Source organism: Petaurus breviceps, unplaced genomic scaffold, assembly GCF_028583685.1.
Source record: "Petaurus breviceps papuanus isolate PSGF00001 unplaced genomic scaffold, PetGlider_PUasm1.0 180, whole genome shotgun sequence".
NCBI classification, from domain to species: domain Eukaryota; kingdom Metazoa; phylum Chordata; class Mammalia; order Diprotodontia; family Petauridae; genus Petaurus; species Petaurus breviceps.
The window spans coordinates 1,342,405-1,359,710 of NW_027185782.1; the positions used below are offsets into that span (position 1 = coordinate 1,342,405).

At 40.1% G+C, this 17,306-nt stretch overlaps 1 protein-coding gene across 4 annotated transcripts in view; it reads right to left on the reverse strand.

Annotated features, from left to right (window-relative positions):
* The window catches only part of UHRF1 (ubiquitin like with PHD and ring finger domains 1), a 41,619-nt gene that overhangs the window by 12,965 nt on the left and 11,348 nt on the right, over nucleotides 1–17,306 (reverse strand). For all 4 annotated transcript variants that reach the window (XM_069086773.1, XM_069086772.1, XM_069086774.1 and 1 more), the window contains exons 3-10: nucleotides 14,957–15,220; nucleotides 7,118–7,281; nucleotides 6,390–6,605; nucleotides 3,363–3,472; nucleotides 3,049–3,235; nucleotides 1,425–1,548; nucleotides 1,219–1,326; nucleotides 77–181 (exon numbers count right to left, since the gene is read on the reverse strand). In XM_069086773.1, the coding sequence (XP_068942874.1) occupies nucleotides 77–181; nucleotides 1,219–1,326; nucleotides 1,425–1,548; nucleotides 3,049–3,235; nucleotides 3,363–3,472; nucleotides 6,390–6,605; nucleotides 7,118–7,281; nucleotides 14,957–15,220 (1,278 nt within the window). The remainder of the gene's footprint in view (nucleotides 1–76; nucleotides 182–1,218; nucleotides 1,327–1,424; nucleotides 1,549–3,048; nucleotides 3,236–3,362; nucleotides 3,473–6,389; nucleotides 6,606–7,117; nucleotides 7,282–14,956; nucleotides 15,221–17,306) is intronic.

A 17,306-nucleotide genomic window follows, 5' to 3' on the forward strand; every position in this document is an offset into this window, starting at 1 on the left:
GTTGAGCAGGAAGCTAGATAAGGCTCCACCTGGGAGCTTCTGCTTCAGACACTCACAATTACAAAACATCACTTACCACATCATCTTCATAGCCCCCTGCCAGGACCAGAGAGTAGGCACCATCATTGCTTCTGCCATGTATACCTGCCACATGGGGCCTATGGACACCAGACTCACTCACCTAGGAAAGGCACAAGTTTTATGTGTTCTGACTAATATGACTCTCCAAAATCAGACCAAAGAATCAAAAACCCCTGAGGTTAACATCTAGGTTTTAACATATACATTCATTTCAGTTGGTGACAACTTTAAATTTAAAGATTATAGATTACAATATAATCTTCTGTGCTCATAAAATCTTGACTTGAAAGATGGAAGAGTCCTCAAGTCATCTCGTTAAACCACTATTTAATTTACGTAATGAATGCCCTCTACAACACCCCCAACAGTGGTCATCAACCCTCTACTTAAAGACTTCCAGAAACAGAACAGAGAAGACACTCAAACATAACATGATCAGATATAAAACTGATGGTCAGACCTGTGAACTAATTATACAAATCATAGCAAAAGTAAAAAGCTCACTGGCCTAGTAGTCTAGGATATGAAGTGCAAGTTCCCTCTATCACTTATGTGACCTTGGGCAAGTCACTTGACTTCTATCAGTTTCCTCATCTAAAAAATAGCAGGGTAGCCCCGATGATCTCTCAGATCTATCCCAGCTCTAACATTCTAACATTTAAATATAATTTGTTTAAAAAAAAAAAAACCAGTAGGGGTGGCTAGGTGGCACAGTGAATAGAGCACTGGCCCTGGAGTCAGGAAAATTTGAGTTCAAATCCAACCTCAGATACTTAACACTTACTAGCCATGTGACCTTGGGCAAGTCACTTAACCCCAAATGCCCTGCCTTCCGCCCACAAAAAGCAAAAAAAAAAATAAAACCCAGTAGCTGAAACACAATCCTAACCTTTTAAATATTTTGGAGGGACTGGGATAAGGTATTTTTTTTGCTGTGGGGGATGGTGCACTGGTTGGCATAAATGGCATTCTAGGACCTTAAATACCTCTTCCCCAAAAGAATTTCTTTTGACCTAAGACTAGACTACAAACCAAGGCTATTCCACACCACCACATCTTACCACCTCTGACCACAGAGTAACCCTACCCCTTCCATTGAAATATCATCACAAACTCACACTGCATGCCATGTTATACCTGTACTCTGAACTTCCACATGGTACCAACAGGAATCCCAGGGATTGGTCCATAATGATTAGAAGGCACAATAGTACACTCCCTTGTGCGACCTACACATGCCATACCCTATATTAAGAAGAATAATTTGGGGGTAAAAAAGTCAGTAAAAAAAATGTTATGTACCATTAAAATATCAAAATGAAACAAAAAGTTGCTTCCCACACCTTGCCCCAGTCTCTTTGAGACGATGATGTAGCAGATGCCATCTTTGCCTTCTTTTTGCTCTCTTTTAACTTCTCGCCTGCCAAGACCACTTCACTGGCATCATTCCGACATTCAGGGCAATACCTACAATTATATACCCATAAAATTATCCACTGGACATAGCAGAGTAATATTTAAAATGAGTAAAAGATTAAGACATTTTTCTTAAAATGTCATAGTACATTTATCCTAGGAAAAAACCTACCTGCCTTCAACCTTTCTTACTTGTACTTCAAAAGGGTATTTTTTTATAGTCTTGTCATTTCTATGTCCACAAAATTTTCTCACTCTATTCTACCTTCGCCACACCCCAGTTTAAGCCTTGATCACCTCTCAACTGAATGAGTGTAACAGTCACCTAAATAGTCTCCCTGCCTTAATTCCCACCTCGCCCCTTTTCTGTAATCATCAATCACATCAATCACACAGATACCAAGATATTTTCTTAAAGACCTCTTAAAGAGGTCTGACCATGTCACTCCCTTACTCAATATAACTGAAATGTCTCTGTATTACCTCTAGGGTAAAATAAAGTCCTCCATTTGGAATGGAAAGCCCTAACCTGCCTCTTTTCAGGCTTCTTATGTATTACTCACCTTCATGTACTCCTTAGTCCAACCCAAAAGGCTTTCTTCACACCTGATACTCCCTCTCCTGGTGGTCTTCAAGCCCAGGATGTTCTCCCCCTCATCTCCATTTCTGAGAATCCCAGGCATCCCCCCAAAGCTCAATAGGAGTTCCACCTTACACTTAAATGTGTGTACAGTCTCCCCTACAGTGTTAGCTCCTCAAGTACAGGAGCTCTTGCATCTTTATTTCTGCATATCTAATGTCTAGCAAAAAGCCAGGTACATGGTGGATGCTTAATAAATGCTTACTGATTGACTTCTGAAAACATCCTATGCATCCTATCCTCCCCGAGATCTGAAGAAGCAGCTATGCTGTAACAAAGACAGCATTGGCCTTGGAGTCAGGAGGCCTGAAGGTGACTCCCAAAGCTACTATCTCCGACTGTGTAACCTTAGGTAACCCACTTCTCCAAGCTGGACCTCAGTTTCCTCACCTATAAAATGGTGCAAAGACCTAATTTCTTACATCAAAGATTTGTTTCAAGGAAAGTATTTCATAAACCTTCAAGCACTATAAAATGCAAGTTGTCTTTCCAGAGAAGATTCTCCATCTATAATCATACACCCCTCCCTCTGAAACCCCTGCCTGGCTCCATTCACTTCATTTCCCCAAAGTCTCTCAGCACTTCTAAATCAATGCCGGCTGTCTGGAACACACAAGCATCACATGTGTGCACAGTAACTCAGTAGCTCCCCTACCTTGTTCCTCTGAGCTCTCCATCAGAGATCCACAAGTAGATATCAGGTATTTCAGGTGCCTTTTTCCAACTTCCCCATCCCAGCCCAACCCACTAAGTCTAGTACTTTGAGGAAAGAGCCACCTATATTGTTCAATTCTCCCAAACCAAGACCCATGCCAAAGGTGATCTTGGTCTTTATAAGCTGTGTGGTCAGTCTCTCACAATCCTTCCCCCAGAAAACTGCAGAGAGGGCACCCTGCAGCATGGAGACTCACCAGTCCTCATCATCTGGAATCCGGCTCAATGGGGGGCTAAGGCAGTAGATGTGGAAGGCCATGTCACACTCATCACACATCAGCTGCTTGTCGGGGTCTTGCTTTCCTCCGCACACATAGCAGGCACACATTCTGCAGGTCTTATTGGGGTTATCTTTACAGTGTTTGCAAATAGGGCCACTCTGTCCTAAATGCAGAAGCAGACACCAACACAAAAGCAGCATGTCAGTTTACAAAAGTCATACTTCTACCACCAGAGTATGACAACAACACTGACACCCCATGGGAAAACACAAAGGGTTACCAGGACTCACTTTTCAAGGGGTTTTCTAAACGAACTGGGCTCACACTACCAGGCTCCTCAATTTTGTAAACTTCATCCACAAAAGTTATTCTACAGTCATTCAGAGAATCCCCAGCATCCCTATAACAAAATCATATAGAAAATTCAACTTAAGTCATGACAATCATTTATTTATTCCTCCAATATCCTGAAATCAACTTTTAACTAATTCAAATAAGTACACATTCACTACAATACCTATTGCAAAACAAACAGTAACCCATTTCACAAAAAGCAGGGAGTGAGAACAAATATCAAAACTGTGTGTTGACTAAGCTCACACAGGATAATGAGACAAATGTAAAGTGCATGAAGGTGCCCTAAGACATGTACCCTAGCTCAGATCAGAGCTCAGTTCCCTAACACTAAACCTAGTGTTCTTTCCCATCAGAACCATTTCTTGTGGCCTGAGCCTCTGGGATTTCACTGAAGTGGCAGTTCCAGATAAGGAACCGCCTCTACTAATGCAGGAATCTGTGGCCTTAAAGAGCTGCCTAGGGAAGTCCATAGTCACACGGCCAGTCTGTGCCAGAAGCACCGCACACAGCCCCCTAGAAAAAGAAACAATCTTTGACTTCAAGAAGTTTACATTCTATCAGGAGAGACAATGTGCAAAAATAAGAATATACAAAATATATGAGCCCCCAGAAAAGTAAGAGAGAGAATGTGTGTGAGTGTGTGAGAGTGTGTGTGCATGAGGGAGGCAAATTTAGGGAGGGGGGAATCTAACAGAAGATGGCCCTAAGACATGTGTACCTCTTATCTTCCCAATCCAAAGTACCTGGGGCTGCTCAAATAGCCAAGAGACAATTATTTCCTCTCTCTCATCTCTTCTCTGGGCCAAAGCTTCAGACTGAAAAATAACACTGAGACTCCCTAGGTCAGTAGCCCCAGACCCCTTCCAAATTCCCACTTTTCTTATACTCATGGGAGGCAGAATTTAAAAAGCTATTAGTAAGCCCCACAGATGTATGGGACAAGTAATGCAGTCCAATTTAACAAACATTTATTAAGTACCCACTTAATAGGTGGCTAGGTGACACAGTGGAGAGATATCCAGACCTGGAGTCAGAAAGACCTGAGTTCAAATTTGTTCTCAGACACGGATTTGCTACATGACCTCAGGCAGTTCCTAAACTGTTGTATGTTTCACTTTCTTCATCTGTAAAATCTGGATAATAACATCACCTACCTCACAGGATAGTTGTGAAGATCAAATGAGATAATATTTTTAAAACACCTAGCACATAGTAGGTGCTCTATAAATGTTTATTCTCTTCTCTTCCCCTACTATGGATAATTTGAATTCAAGACCCTTGATCATTGTTCTTTCTACCGTACAATACTAGTTTATGGATAATGAATGAATTCAGTCCGAAGTAAATGAAGAGTCATTAGACTGGGATCATGCTAAGGGATGTAATACAAGGTTCTTGCTTTACTAAGCTTACAGTAACCTTGGAGGAAAAAAAACACATGACTAATAAATAACAACTGATAAGTACATTAGAGATGTGATATAAGGTGCTTTCAATGTGAAGTCTGAGGGAGTAAGGCAGAGAAAGGGAGAAGGCTCCCAGAATGGGGTGCTGACAGCATTTCAAAAATCTGTCTTTAAAATGTCATTCAATGTTAACCTATTTCCTTGACTCAAATCTGTGATTTCATCAGTGTGGAGGACTTCCAGGAGAGAAATCCTGTCCCCAGAAACAGACTGTTTTAGAGTTAATTAACTTGAAGTTTTTAGAGTTAATTAACTGTATAGACTATGAGAGGTTAAAAGATTTTCATCCTATGGTCACACAGCTAATTGGCAAGATGCACCAAAGGTCAGACTTGAGCCCAGGTCTTTCCAACTCCAGGGTCAGTTCTCTGTTCCACCTCACATAACTTGTGATTACTACATGTGAAATTAAGTATATCTAGTAAAAATCCGCTTTTTAAAAGTATTTTTAAGGTTTAATGTTCCTTGCAAAAACTCTGCAAGGCATGTATTAAGCTTTATCACTTTCCCCACTGAGCTTGACAGTAGAAGTGACTTCAATGTTCCCCCAGTGAATGGTTTCTTTTGAAACACCTGGCTGAGAGCAATGGAGACTCATTCGAGGTCTGTTCCTGTTTGCACACATTTAGAAAATGGATCTGAAAGCTAACATTGCTAACCAACACCGCTGGCAGATTACCTGTGAAAACAGCTGAGACTCTTGATCCTCAGCACACTCCCTTTCCAAAGTATTACCAATCACTAAGTTGAAATTCTTCAAACTCAGAGGAGGACCTCAGATATTTAGCAACCAAGGAAATACTGGCAACTCTAAAGGGAACAGCACTATATAAAGGATAAGGCCTATTCCAACTTTTTTTCTATGTTAAAAGTTAGTTCTCAGAGATGAAATATTCCAGAGTACAATCCCAGTCTAATGACTCTTCATTTACTTCAGACTGAATTCATTAATTATCCATAAACTAGTATTGTACAGTAGAAAGAACAATGATCAAGGGCCTTGAATTCAAATTTGACTGTTTGTAATAACCTCAGAGAGAATGTGGCTAAGTCATTTCCTTTTTCTGGGTCACAAATTTTGTAAAAATGAAGGATTTGGACTGGATCAGAGGTGTCAAACACAGTCCACAACACTCCCAAGTGCAACCCAAACCAGATTAAAATGTAATTGGGAAATATCTAATAAAATAAATAAAAATACAATAAAACATAGGGGACACTACTTTTAAAAACTGAGTCAATATGAGCCCCCAAAGGAAGAGATCAGTTAAGTATGGGTTAGCAGGCCCCATTTCTATCTGAGTTTGATACCACTGGACAAGATGATTTCCAAGGCTCCTTGGAGGGCTGATACTCTATTATTCTAAGTTAAGTCAAGCTACTCTAATACCTCCAATTTTCAAGAAACCACCAGCTTTTGACCACAGCCAACACTTCAATTATATCAATTTACTATGACATTATGAGGTACACTCACAATCACATCCAACTTACCCAAGCAGTAAGTTTGCATATATCTCTTTAACAGTCCTAGTTTCCCGTTTTCGAAGAATCTCAGCATCATACCAGAAGCCCCTCTCCTTGGGCTCATCAGGATTATAGTTCACCATCACAATTTGTCCAACTTCCAGCTGATGCCACTTCAGTATTGTCCGGGCCCGAGCTCTTACATCTTTTGAGCTCAACTTCACAACGCCATTTTCTGGATAGCTTTAAAATAAAAAGTACACTAATCAATTAAGAGATATACATAGACTATATATGAAAATTAGACTCCCCTCCCACAAAATGAATTGTTACAAATATATGCCAAGATTACATAATAACTAACATTTATAATTTTAAGGTGTGCAAAATTCTCTATATACATTATCTCATTTGATCCTTAACCCTTATGAGGTAGGGTGCTATTAACCCATTTTACGGATAAGGAAAACTCAGAGGGGTTCCAAGTGGGTAAGTGATTTTCTCCATGGTCACAGCAAGTCTCTTAAGCATTTCAAACACACTCCTCCTATTTCTTAAAACCAATATTCTTTCTACTACCCACAATTAATTTTCGTGCTTGTATAGGAATATCCCCATTAAAGATTTTTCCTTCATGTGACCTCCAAAACAGTTTGAAGAATCAAGGTCTTACACAGGGACAAACTAAATGAGAGACCTACAGAATCACCTAGGTCAGGAAACGTTCAGAAACCACGAGCCAACCCCAAACTCACTCTTCATATTTCACATGATAGACAACATCCTCTTCAGCCACTTGGGCATCTCCATTGTCATCGGATCCACTGGCTGCTGCTCTTTCTTTCCTTGTAACATTTACCAATATGGCTTCAAACCATGCTCCCATATTCATATCCCGGGCATCTACAAAGTCATTGATCTACAGATGAATAAGGAAAAGTTTTTCACTAACCTTGGTAATTTCCAATTTTCAAAATTTGAATTCGGTAGCTTATTCACTGCAATTCAACAGCAAAGCTGCTGTATTCAAAGTTGGGGGAGATGCAAAGTTCAGATAAAGACATAATCTCTGACTTTACAAGGTTTATGAATCTAATAGGGGATATGATACAGAGAACTGAAATGCAAAATAATACATAAGTACATTATCGAATTATAAAACAAAGTGCTACATAAGGCCTGATTGAGGGAGTCATTACTAATGTGGCAAAATTAAAAGGTTGAACCCCTCCCACTACCCTATCATGTGGCAAGAGTTAATAGGGTTGGCTGAGGCCAAACTCTCATTCTTAGGTGACCTTTCAGCCTAATACTTGAATTGGTCCCTTATCTGATCTTATTATCCCAAACATTAGGAATGATCCCAGGGTACACTTTTTTTTAATAATTAATACAATTGCAACCTCTCACTAATTAGCGGGCTCAAACCCCCATCTCAGTTCAATAAAGAACATTTATTAAATTAACTGGAAAAACTCCCTTTATTTTTTCTTTTTGGAGGAAGGCAGGGAAGTTGTGGTAAAGTGACTTGCCCAAGGTCACATGGCTAGTAAATGTTAAGTGTCTGAGGCCAGATGTCCTCCTTACTCCCACTGTTCCACCTAAGCCACCCCAAAACTCCTTTTTTCAATAGTAATTGCTCTTATTTCTTTATATTAAATCCCTTCATTTTCTTAAGATTTCGGTAAATTGACAAAACTGGAGAATGTACAATTTATTAAAACGAATTTAATAAGACATTTGCAAAATTTTGTCCATGACAAAGATCACAACCAGAATCACCTCAAACGCTCACCATAATAAGCAAACAACTTCTTATTACTTCCAGACCACAATTTCTTCGTTCAATTTACTCCAGGTACTGATTAAAGTCTCAAGAATCCTCTGCATTTCTCAAGATAATAGTTAAATTTGGTCTCTCAGGAACTAAGTTATTTTTATTCCTTTTCCTTTAACCTCTCAACTACCACAGTAAAATAAATCATTCCAGAATACACTGTAAACTGCCAATTCTTCCACATAATTCTCTTTATAATGATTTTTAATAACATAATTAAGACATTTCTCACAAGGTTTCTCCTTACCTTCTTTGTCTGTCTTCTCCCTAATATATCTCATAGATCAAAGATTTAAAAATACACCCTTTTCCCTAACTTCATTGGGAGAAGCCTGTCAAAACAAGGTATTTTTCTTAACTTCAAATTGCCTCAAACTGCTTTTCCAACAACATTCCATTTCGCTACCTAAAACCCAAATCACTCTAGCTCATAGACTGGCTCATAAAGGGTCCCAGCCCAAACCTCACTTGGTCATTGTTTGAATTCTGAAGGCACCCAGGGAGTGTATTGTTTCTGTTTTGGCCAGAAACCCTGAGGGTCTTCCCCTCCCAAATTGATTTTTTTTTTTTAATTAGGTAAAAGAGGCCATTCTTTGCTTCATTTTTACCTAGCTTTAATTAATCACTGAATGGGTACTGCCTCAGACAAACAGACCCAGGAAAAGACCTTAGCCTAAAAAGGTCAAGGCTTGGGGTGGCTAGGTGGCACTAGTGTCAGGGGGACCTGAGTTCAAATATGACCTCAGACACTTAACACAAAAACTAGCCTTGTGACTTTAGGCAAGTCACTTAACCCCAATTTCCTTACCTTCCCTCTCAAAAAAGGCAAAGGCAAAAAAATAAAAAAATTAAAAAGGCCAACGCTTCCCACTTCAAGGAAGGGGCCATCCCCAGTCATCCAGATCTTGCCACTGGATCCAGATGGCTCTGGAGAGGAGAGTGAAGCTGGTGTCTTTACAAGCCCTGCCTTACTTAAATCCAATTCACTTGCAAGTCAGGATATTTCCTTCCTGCTGTCAAAGTCCTCTTCAAGAACATAGGACAAACAACCATTTGGCTCTTAAAGATACAGGAACAGTAAAAGAAACTAGTCAAAAAGGTGTATTATGTAGAGAAAGAGAAGGCCGTATACTAGGGCAAAGGAAAAATCAGGAAAAAGCTTCATGAAAGAGGTGATATTTGAATTAGGTTTTAAAGAATGAATAGGGAGGGAGTGGGTAGGTGGCGCAGTGAATAGAGCACCAGCCCTGGAGTCAGGAAGACCTGAGTTCAAATCCAGCCTCAGACACTTAACACTTACTGGCTGTGTGGCCTTGAGCAAGTCACTCAACCCCAATTGCCTTCCCCCCTCCAAAAAGGAAAAAAAATGAGTAGGAATTAAACAGTCATAAAAGAAAGTCTATTTTAGTAAAGACACAAATGTGAATAAGTGGAGGTAAGTAAGAGGAACAAAGGAATCAATCAACCTAGAGCACAGAATATGTAAAAGAGAAATATCAAGTTGGAAAGGCTGTGTCTGGAATGTCATGCAAACGAACAAACAGGACTTAAAAGGCAATAAGGAGCAGTGAAGAGTTTAACAAATAAATGACAAGACCAGATCTATACAGAAAAGAAATAAGAAAGTCAAAAACCAAGAGCAGATTAAAAAAAGATAAACAGCTCCATTTTAGAAACATTTTGTTAGAAGTGATGTGGGACATCAAGGTACAGATGTGGTGAAGCCAGTTGGTGAGGCTCATCTGGATAACCGGAGAAAGATCCAAAGCTAGAGATATACATTTTAGGGAGTCTTCTACATTCTGGGAAGTCTTCTGCATGGGTGAGAGTGCTTCTTTTGTGAATACAGGGAGTCAATAAGATTGCCAAAGGAGAGAGAGAAGATACACATACATCTATGTGTAGAGAGAGAAGATGACCAAGAACCTAAAGACAGAATATTAGGTCGGGAAGAAGAAAAAGAACCAACAAAGGAAAAGAGGAAGAGAATGAAACAAAAGGAAAATAGGTAGTGGTCTACTGTGTCAGCCACCTCAAAGAAATCAAGAACAATGAGGAATGGGAGGAACGAGATGGGATGGGGAGGAGATGGGATGGGGAGGAGGGGGCCTTTGGATTTAACAATTAGGTCACTAATGAACTTTGAACGAACAGTTTCACTATAGTGGAGTGACAGAAATATCAAGTTAGGTTACAAGGGTAGGAAAATTAAACAGTATTAGGTATAGAAAATTTTCTCAAGTTTCTGAGAAGAGAAATGAAATGGTAGCTAGATATGTCAAGGGAAGGTTTGAAAAGATGAATACATCTGCAGAGAGATAGAAAAAGCAATCAGTGGAGAAAAGGGATCATTAATGAAGGGCCTAGAAGCCTAGAGAAAGCAATTAAGGGAATAAACACAGCTATCAGTGCCTCAGGAAGGCTTCTTTTGTAACAGAAGAGAAAAGAAGAATGATAAAGGGAAGATGATACTGAGAAGACACAAGGGGAGTTCAGGGAACTCACATTAAATGAACTCTACCTTTTCTGTGAAATAGAAGACCAAATCATCTTAATGGGGTTGGAGGTACAGTTGGAGACTTAAGGAAAGAAGATAAGATTTGGAACAATCACTACAGAGAAAAGAAGGAATCTGTAAGAGAAGAGTTAAGGACTGTGACAGCCAATGAGGTTACACAACAGAAATGTGAAGTAAGGGAGATCAGCCTGATGTCACAACTTTTTTCCAGGGATGCACTACAGCCTAGGATTAGGAGAAGAGAAATCTAATGGCTAAATCACTTATTCCCAAGAATAAGGCCTTACACTCTGAGAAAAGAGCAAGTCAGAAATTCTCACGGTTCTGGAGGAGTAACTAGTAAAACAATTTAACATACCAAGGGGTCAAGCCTGGGTATGGAAATGAAGCCAGTAGGATGCTGGAAATGACCCATCTGGAGTCTCCCAGGAGAGCTCAGAGCTGGAAATGAAGAGTTGGGAATCATGGGCACTGAGATAACAGGGAAAGCCTTAGGATGACCAAGGGAGAAAGGATAAAGAGAGATAAAGGGAAAAAGTCAAGGCCACAGTTCTGATGAGTCAGGAGAAAAAAAAGAGGTGCCATGGGAAACAAAGCAAAAGTTATTAGAAAGATCAGAATACCAGAAGAGTGTGGTGTCAAAGACACCAAGGAAATAAAAAGCAACAAGGAAAGGATGACCAAGTGTCAAACAATAGAAAGAGGTCAAAGAAGATAGAGAAAAGGCCAATAAATATGGCCAAGAGGAGCCTTCAGATGACCTTTGAGAAAGTTTCAGAGAAGTACACAGTATGATAGTCAGATTATAGGGTGAGGCAGCATGGTATAGAGTAAAGTACTGGATCTGATACCAGAGGCCATGAATTTGAAACGCACCATTGCCATCTGTCAGTGGGACATTGGACAAGTCCTTTCCCCTCTCTGAGTCTCAGTTTCCTCTTCTGTTAAATTAGGAAGTTGGACAAGATGACCTCTAGGTTTCCTTCCAACTCTAAATCTATGAATGTAGAAGAGAGATTTAAAGTAGCTTGAGGGAATCAAGAGGGTCAAAAGAAGGTGTTCCTACCATTGCTGCTTTTGTTTTAAGGATATGGAAATCTGAGTGCCTTTGTAGGTCAAGAGAATAATGAGAGGGAAAGAATAGAGATGCAAAGAGAAAAGGAGTGATTGGTGGAACAAAGAAAATGATAGAAATGATAGCCTTGGCCAAAAAGGGACACCTTATTCTTTAATGACAGAAAGTGCATGAAGATACCAAGAGATCTTGAGGTTAAGGGGAGGGGAAAGGGAGAAACGAGGAGAGGAGGTAAAGTAGAGAATGGATTGAGGATTCAGGGAACTACTCAAGTTGACAAGTGACAGATCCAGCACCTAATAATAACAACAAGAATAGTTGTTATTTATAGAGTACTTTAAGATTTGCTAAGTATGGGACAGCTAGGTGGTGCTGTGAATAGAGCACCTACCCTGGAGTCAAGAGGACCTGAGTTCAAATCTAGCCTCAGACACTTAACACTTACTAGTGACCTTAGGCAAGTCACTTAGTGACCTTAGGCAAGTCACTTGATCTCAATTACCCTGCTCCACCCCCCACCCCCCCAAAAAAGACCAAAAAATAATAAGATTTGTAAGTGCTTTTACCTATTTTATTTCATTTGATTATCACAACCACCCTAGAAGGTAGTTCTTGTTATCCCTATTTTACAACTGAAGAAATTGAGGATGAAAGGTAAAGTGATTTGCTCAGGATTATGTAACTAGAAAGTGACTAAGGCAATATTCAAACCAAGAACTTCCTGACTCTAAGTCCAGCACTTTTTGTACTATATCACCAAGATGCCACCTACCACTGGCCTTCTGCATACAAGTGCTTAATAATTCTTTCTTGAATTAACTGAATGAAGCAGGATCCTTTTCTTTTGGGACTATACAGAAATTTAATTTTTCTAGATCAGGAGTTCTCAACTTTGTTTGTGTCCTGGACCCCTTTTGCAGTCAGGGTGGGGAAATCTATGGATTCCTTCTCAGAAGAATATTCTCAAATGCATAAAAAAAATACACAGGATTACAAAAGAAGCCACTTATTTTGAAGTATGGTTACCAAAACGCTTTTTAAAAAAAAAAGTCCGCAGACTCCAAGCTAACATCTCTTGTTGTGGAAAATAAAAAATATAATCTGCATATAATGATGAGTCAGTTTTCTAGCTTTTCTCCTAAAAACTTTTAGGAGAGCTTTTCTTTTTAAAAAAGTTTTTCTCCTCTCAAAACAGCAGAGAGCATAATAACTAAAGAGGGAAGACAGCTACTGCAAAAACAAAACAATAACAAAAATATTTAAATAGCACTTTAAAGTTTGCAAAAGGCTTTATAAACATTATCTTATTTGGTCCTCACAACAATACTAGGAACTATTATAGTTCCCATTTTACAGATAAGGAAACTAAATCAGAGGTTAAGTGACTTGCACAGGTCAAATAGTCAGTGCCCACGGTTGAATATCAACTCAGATCTCCTGACTCCAGGTCCAGTGTTCTCTCCCCTGTGCCTTAAGACAACTTAGCTGTCTAATAACAACACATTAAAACAATTATTTCAAGTTTGCAAAATGCTTATGGGTATTATCGCATGTTTGAGATTATGCCTTGAAAGCATGCCCAAGGTCTTCTCCAACTTTAAAAATCCTTCAGTAGACCCATCTCCTCCCTCAGCCAAATTCCTAGAAAACGTCACCTATACCTGATACCTCCTCTTCTCCTCCTACTCACTCTGCAACCCGTTGCTGTCTGGTCCTCCAACATCATAACTCAACTGAAAATGCTCACTCCAAAGTTACTCTTAACGGTCAAATCTGCTCATCGTTTCTATACTTGTCCTTTTTGGACTTTCTGATGCTTTTTGACCACCTTGTGTCCCCATCCCCCCCCCCCCAGGACTCTCTCTTCTTCAGGTCCTTGTGGCACTTCTCACTCCTAGCTCTCCTCTGACCTGGCTGCCCACCCCTTCTCTGGTTCCTTTGCTAGCTCATCATCCTTATCGCACCCTCTAACTGTGGGTGTTTCCCAAGGCTCTCTACTGAGTTTATGTGCCTGGCACATCACTGACTTAATAAATGTCTTTTCAGTCATTCATTCTTTCATTGTCTCTTCTTTGGAGATAACTCAGGTCTATTCTACATTCAGGCCCAATCTCTTCCAGGCTTCAATCCCACATGCCTAATATATATATATGTTTCAATATCCCAGATGTCTTTACCTCAACATGCCTAAAAGAATTCTTTTTCCCCCAAGCCCACCTTTCTTCTAAAATTCTCTATTCTTATTAAGGACACCACCATTCTTCCAGGCTCTCAGGTCTGTGTATTTGTCCTTATTTTTGACTCCTCACTCTCCCTCAGCTCACATGTCCAATCAACTTGCATGTTCCTAACATGCACATCATTTAAATCCAATCCCTTTTCACTCCTTACATGTAGCCATCACCTTAATTCAGGCCCTTATCACCCATATCCTAGACTACTGAAATGGCCTTCTAACCAATCCCCATTCTATTCCACACAGCTACCCACGTAACTCCTCTACTTGGTTAACTGTAGTAGCTCCCTGTTGTCTAGGAGAAACTATAAGTCCTTTGTCTTGCAAAACCCTTCCCAAATGGTCCTAACCCACAACATTCCCAGTCTCCTGGTCCACTAGTGCCCACCTTGGTGCAATCCATGCTCCAGACCAAATTGGCTTTGTCTGGGGCCCTGTCTCCAGACCTTGGTGAGAGTCTGCTTTCCTATCTCTCTCCTTGCCTTTGCCTCACCAAAGACCTCTTTCTCCTCCTCTCAAGACAGTTTCTCAAGCACTATTTTTCTACACAAACCTTTTCCTTAGCCCCCAGATGCTAATGTGTACCCTCCCTAACTTCCCTGTGTGTATTTTGTATTGATTCCATATATACTTGTATATGTGTATGTTGTGTCCCTCAAGAGAATGTGAGTTCCTAAACATGCTTTCTCTGCATGTTTCCTCACTGCTCAGCACAGTGCTTGGCACACTAGGTACTTAATAAATGCTTGCTGACATTTGGTTGTATGCTTAGACCAATGGTTCTCTCTGGAATGAAGAGGAATTGGAACAGAAAAGTGACCCCAGATACATACAGAAAGGTTCACAAATGTGAGGTACAGAATGAAAAACGTTGAGAAATAATATTTCAAAGAGTAACACATCAAAAATCCAAAATGGAGAACTTTACCTTATAGAGGCCAAATCCTGGATCAATCCAGTCTGCCTGGGCAGCTGAGCCAGGTTGCCCATCAATTTCCAGGGTTCCTTCTCCATGGTTGGAACTCTTATCAGATTCACTCTGGCCTGAGCAACAGCCTGAATCTGTATCAGAGAGTTCAGAATCCTTTTCTTTACTAGGAACAGAAAGTACAGCTGGGCTTTGTCGAACTAGTAGCTGAACAATGTCATTCAGACCAACATTATAGTCAAAAAGGGAGTGCCCATCTTCCATCTGTGGAGAAAAGCAAAGAGGAAAGAGACATTATTGGCAAATACGCTCCAGAGCAAGGTGAAGTGCCCTTGGGCTGTCTGCTCACAACATCACTTCTGTCTTTCATTCACCTGTGAACCTGAAGGGGCCTCAGAGGCCCTCTAGTCCAAACTCAGCACCTGAACCAAGACTCTCTCTACCTAACAAGTGGTTAGCCAGTCTCTGCTTGAAGGTTTCTGAAAGGAGAACCCACTACCTCCTGAGGCAGTCCACCCCCTGGTGAACAGCTGTGAAAAGGAGCTGGTTTTTTTTCTCATGTCCATCTGCCTCCTTACCTCTTCCCCCACTGCTCCTAAGGACTGCTTTCTGGGATCAGCCAGAACTAATCTAATCTCTCTTCCATTATGGCCCTTCCTTCAAATACTCTATCATCCAGTTTTCCAGGTTAGTTGCCCCATTCCTTAAGAGATCCTTGAGGTCCTTCACCAATCTGGCCGCTCTTCTCAAAACACTCTTTAGTAATCAATTTCCTTATTAAAACACAATGCCCAAACTGGAATACAACACTCCAGATTTCGTCTGAGCTGGACCAAGTAGAGTAGGACTATCATCTCCCTGGTTCTGACTATGCCTCTCTTAAAAAGCTCTAAGATAGGACTCCATTTTTCTCTGTGTTTTTGTATCCCACTGTTGAGGGAACGGTCTCCTACCATTATGTACTTACAAGGTTAATTTTTGAAAAGTCAAGACTATCTTTATTGCCATTACATGTGATATTATTAAATCTAGCCCAATATTCTGGCCTGTCAAAATCTTTTTAGATCCTGACACAGAGATTCAATGCTAGCCCTCTTCAAAAAAGCCTCATAAGAAAGCAGTGCAATTATTATCTTAATTTTACAGACAGGGAAGCAGATCCTCCAAGCATTAAGTGACTTGCACAAGGTCACATAGCTAGTTGTGGAAGAGAACAGAAGCCATCAGCATTTACTAAGTGCTTACTATGTGTCGGAAAATGTCCATAGTGCATAACACATTGTATATCCTATAATGCAGATGTGGAAAAAGCATGGAATGGTTAGAAGACCTGTTTCAAATCCATTGGCTTACCTTTGTGACCTTACACAGCTGATTTCTCTGGTTTCCTTAATGAGGTGCTCAATAGGAAGGGACCAACCCTAGAATCCTTTCATTTTCTAAATCTTATTATCCTAACAGGCATTAGAGCCAGCACTCAAATTCAAGTCTCATTCTTTCTAATATATCAGGCTGCCTCTCCATACCATCACTGCCACACCTACAAGAGTAACCCCTCCAGCCAATCTATGTCCATCATCTCCCTTCTAGATACAGTTCAAACTGCAAAGTCCTTCCCTGATGAAAGCCTTTACCTCACCACTTACTATCAGGAAAGAGATATTTGTATATACTTGTACTTTGAAAGTGTCTGAATCCTTTGCCTTCTACACTGAATCACAAATTGCATTTGTATTCCCTGCAAGAAGTTGTCAAACTTTGTCTCACTTATTTCCTTTATTTCCTGACAGCATCCAAGGAAGGACACCCAGGAGGTGTCACACTCATACCAATGGAAAAGAGATGCAAAATGGAAGTGAAAAGGTAAAGAATAGCAATTTTACCTCCCTGAGCCTCCAGGAAATATGGCTAATAGATCACAGGTTCAACTGTTTACAAAGCATCTTATACAGTAAGCAGTACAAATCTTGGATAAAGGATAAATATATGTTACAGATAAAGGAATTAAAGCTTGGAGAGATTAAATGACCAGTCAAAGTCAGAGTCAATAAGAAAGGGAATTGGGACACAAACTCCAACATTCTCATTCCAAATTCAGTACTCATTCCTCTAGCCCATGATGTCACACTTAAAGGGTCAAACTACAGCCACCAGGCCACCTAAGTAGACAAATTCACAGATTTCAGGAGGAGGTAATTCCTCAATAAAAATCATAAAACTACTTCTAAACATAACTGACACTTCATCTTTGGACATCCCGGAATTCTTTGTAAACCTTAAATGCCATATAAATATCAACTAGCCTTACCATTAGGTGAAAACAATCCCAACTGACTCATCCATTTCTGAG